Source organism: Echinops telfairi, unplaced genomic scaffold, assembly GCF_000313985.2.
Source record: "Echinops telfairi isolate 266 unplaced genomic scaffold, ASM31398v2 ScPeMD7_1;HRSCAF=3_0, whole genome shotgun sequence".
Classification (NCBI taxonomy): Eukaryota; Metazoa; Chordata; class Mammalia; order Afrosoricida; family Tenrecidae; genus Echinops; species Echinops telfairi.
This window is the reverse complement of record NW_022103896.1, coordinates 89,030,523-89,033,991: the sequence shown is the minus strand read 5'-3', so window position 1 is coordinate 89,033,991 and position 3,469 is coordinate 89,030,523. Positions and strand designations below refer to the sequence as shown.

General features: G+C 41.5%; 1 protein-coding gene across 1 annotated transcript in view; it reads left to right on the top strand.

Annotated features, from left to right (window-relative positions):
• CA8 (carbonic anhydrase 8) overlaps nucleotides 1–3,469 on the top strand; it is a 202,232-nt gene that overhangs the window by 113,901 nt on the left and 84,862 nt on the right. The window contains exon 4 of the mRNA XM_004697578.2: nucleotides 3,020–3,115. Within this exon, the coding sequence (XP_004697635.1) occupies nucleotides 3,020–3,115 (96 nt within the window). The remainder of the gene's footprint in view (nucleotides 1–3,019; nucleotides 3,116–3,469) is intronic.

The following is a 3,469-nucleotide window of genomic DNA, read 5'->3' as shown; positions in this document are numbered from 1 at the left end:
TAGTTTTATAATTCTTTCATCTATCTGTTGTTAGTATTTAAACACCTTTCTAGAATTATATTTCTGATAATTCCTGAGCCTTTTCTTCAGAGTAACCGTTAGAGTCAGGATTATGTTGAGAAGTTTATGTCTATATATACACACACACATCTATATATACATACATACATACGTACATAAACACACATATATATACATATATATGCACATTATATATTTGTGTATGTGTGCAATTGACTGCTGTTTCATTGGCATTGTGATATAACTATTAATCTTGGGTGGGTTGCTGGGTTTTATGAGGGTGATTGACTCTTGATGGGTTGCTGGGATAAGCAGGGCCTTCTTTGCAGGGGGATGTAGACAGCTGGAGCTTTTCTACATTGCCAGGCAGTTGCGATGCCCAGGCCCTTCTTTTCTGGGTTGCAGGATGGCTGAAGTCTTCCTTGTTCTATTTCAGGGATGGTTCAAATCCTTCTTTCTGGGATGTGTTGATGCCCAGACTCCTCCTTCTAGGATTGCTGGGCCCTTCTTTTATGAGGAGGCATGGACATCCAGGGCCTTCCTTGTTTGTCAGAAGGTAGGGACACCTGAGGCCTTCCTTGTCCAGTCTTGGCACAGCAGGGCCCTTCCTTGCTGGGTCTAAGGGATCACTGGGACTTTCTAGGGACAGGTGGAGTCGTCCTTGATGGGGGCCAGGCATGCTTGGGCCCTTCTTTGAAGTATCTCAGGGGTGGTTGAGTCCCTCCTTGCTGGGATGTGGTGATGGTTAGGGCTTTCCTTGTTAGGGGACAGAGAACTTGGGATCTATTTTCATTGCCAGAAGGGTGGAGATGCCTGAGACCATCCTCCCTGTTGGAAAGAATGGCAAGGCTTTCTTTGCTGGGCCTTGATGATAACCAGGCCCGCCTTGCTGGGACACCCAAGTTGTTCTTCCCACTGGGTCTTGGGGGTTAGGCAGGCCCTTCTTTATTGCATCATGGGGATTCTTGGGGCTTTCCATGCTTGGTGCTGGGATAGCTGGATCCTTTCTTGACTGGTGATGCTGGGGTGGAGGGTTGGAGGGTTGGAGGGATGACTGTGTCCCCAGGTAATTATATTTTGACCTGTTGTTTTGTTCCCTTGAATTATGAGGAGCAGGATTTGTGTAGAGGGAGAAATGACATTTTACGAAAAGTAATTAACGGTCTGAAATCTTCAGGTCACCCTGGTTGTGTTCATCACTAGGATGTAAGTTGGACTTCCCATTAATTGTTAATTAAATATTGATTCTTTTCAGCTATAAGAAGGGACCCCAGAAGTGGGCACTAGAGTGATTATTTTTAACATGTTCTTTTCTTTCTTTAAACAGAGGTATTTATTTGCTCAATGTCATTCTTGTTAGACTTGTGACTATGTGTATATCTTTTTATGTTTAGCTATACACATAATCCAGGATAAGCAACCTTATGGAGATAACGACTGGACTTATGGTTCTTGGGGGATGGAGGTGGGGGCGGACAGGGAGCCAATAATGATGTATACCAGAGAATAGTAAATGTTTAAAATTGATGGCGAGAAGTGGGTAGCTTTTCTTGATATATTTGAACAAATGAATTATATCTGAGAAGAATTACTGAAATGTGAATGATGGGTAAGCATAATTGTAGGGTAGGGTAGGAGAGAAAAAAAACCACACACACACATATGCAACAAGGAAATAGATGGCCTTTGGGCTTCTACTTAAATCCTGCCTCAGACAAGAATGTTTCATTCTAATGTGACATTGAACGATACTCTTACCGACACGATTGCTGAAGAATAAATGGATACATTAGCAAATGTGGCAAAGAAATCTGATGGTACCTGACTATCAAAAGATATAATGTCTGGGGTCTCGATGCTTGTAATTAAACAAGCAACCATCAAGCAGGGAAGCAACAAAGCCCACATGGAAGAAGCACACCAGTCTGTGTGATCGTGAGGTGTTGATGGGAAGTGGTATCAGAAGTTCAAAAACATGCAACCAACTCAATGTGAAGGGTCATGGATGCAATAGAAACACAAAAAGTCACCTACAAGGTAATTGCACAGCCCCTCTCAGAAGGGCCACATGGAAAGGATGATATATACAGGGTGCAGTATCGTACTGATAACCACATAATTATGCACTCGTTCTTTAATATTTCCTCCCTTTACTTTTAATGCTGTTTACCTCATTACATAATCATGTTAGATTTGCCTATGATCATTTGTATACTTAAGATCGTTCTGCACTTGAAAGTCAAGACAGATAGCTATAGAAACAGTAACAGGAATGCTTCTCTGAGGATACAGGAAGACGGGGTGAGTGGGAATGAGGAGCAGATAGCATTGATGATTGTGTAACTCCATTTGATGGGATAGAACAACAGAATTTTATGTGAATGGAGAGAAGAAGCAGAAGAAGAACTGGAGACCACAAAGAGAGCACATATTCAACTCTGAGCCTCCACAGCGTCTTTCCCCAACTTGAGAAAATCAGCCCAAGATCCACATATCCTGCGATTGATTGGAACTCAGATTAGAAGGCCCACTTGTTCCCTGGTATAAGTCACATTCCTTAACACCAGCGTTATTGGCAATTAAGGTGAGAATTGGGTTTTGACAAAAAGAAGGAGGAGGAGGAATTCTACAGAGAACATGTTAAGATAACAGTTGTATTTGTTGTCTATTTGATATTCCTGGAGTCCCTGGGTACTGCATATGGTTAACATATTTGGCTGATAATGGAGAGTTTGGAGTTCGAATCTACCCAGAGGTGTCTTGAATGAATGTCCTGATCATCTACTTCTGAAATATCAACCACTGAAACCCCTATGGAGAATGGTTGTACTCTGACACATATGGGGTCAAAATAAATCAGACTTGACTGGACAACTAATTTCTGTGATACTTTTATATAGCATTGAATCTGCACAATTATAGTTTTGATGAAGTTGAGAGATACGTGCTTGTTTTTATATATTACAATACACTAATACCTATCATCATTTTCTTTCAGCTCCATCTAATCCACTGGAACTCTACCCTGTTTGGCAGCATTGATGAGGCTGTGGGAAAACCACATGGAATTGCCATCATTGCTTTGTTTGTTCAGGTAATGATCTCCTATGATGGTTGTTGTACAGTTTGTTGTTAGCTGCCCTGGGGTTGACTCTAGCTCATAGTTATCCTATCTACAACAGAGTGAAACACTGCTTGGTCCTCCATTATCCCCCAAATTGCTCTCATGTTTGAACTCATGTTATAGCCACTGTATTAATTCATCTCACTGATGACCTCTTTTTTTTTTTTAATTCACTGACCATATTCCAAGCATAATGTCCTTTTCTACGTAACGGGTCTGTCCTGATATTATACCCAAAGTGAATGAGACAGTCTCACCACACTCAATGCTAAGGAGCATTCGGGCTATTCTTTCTCGAAGAGGGATTTGTTGGTTATTCTGGCA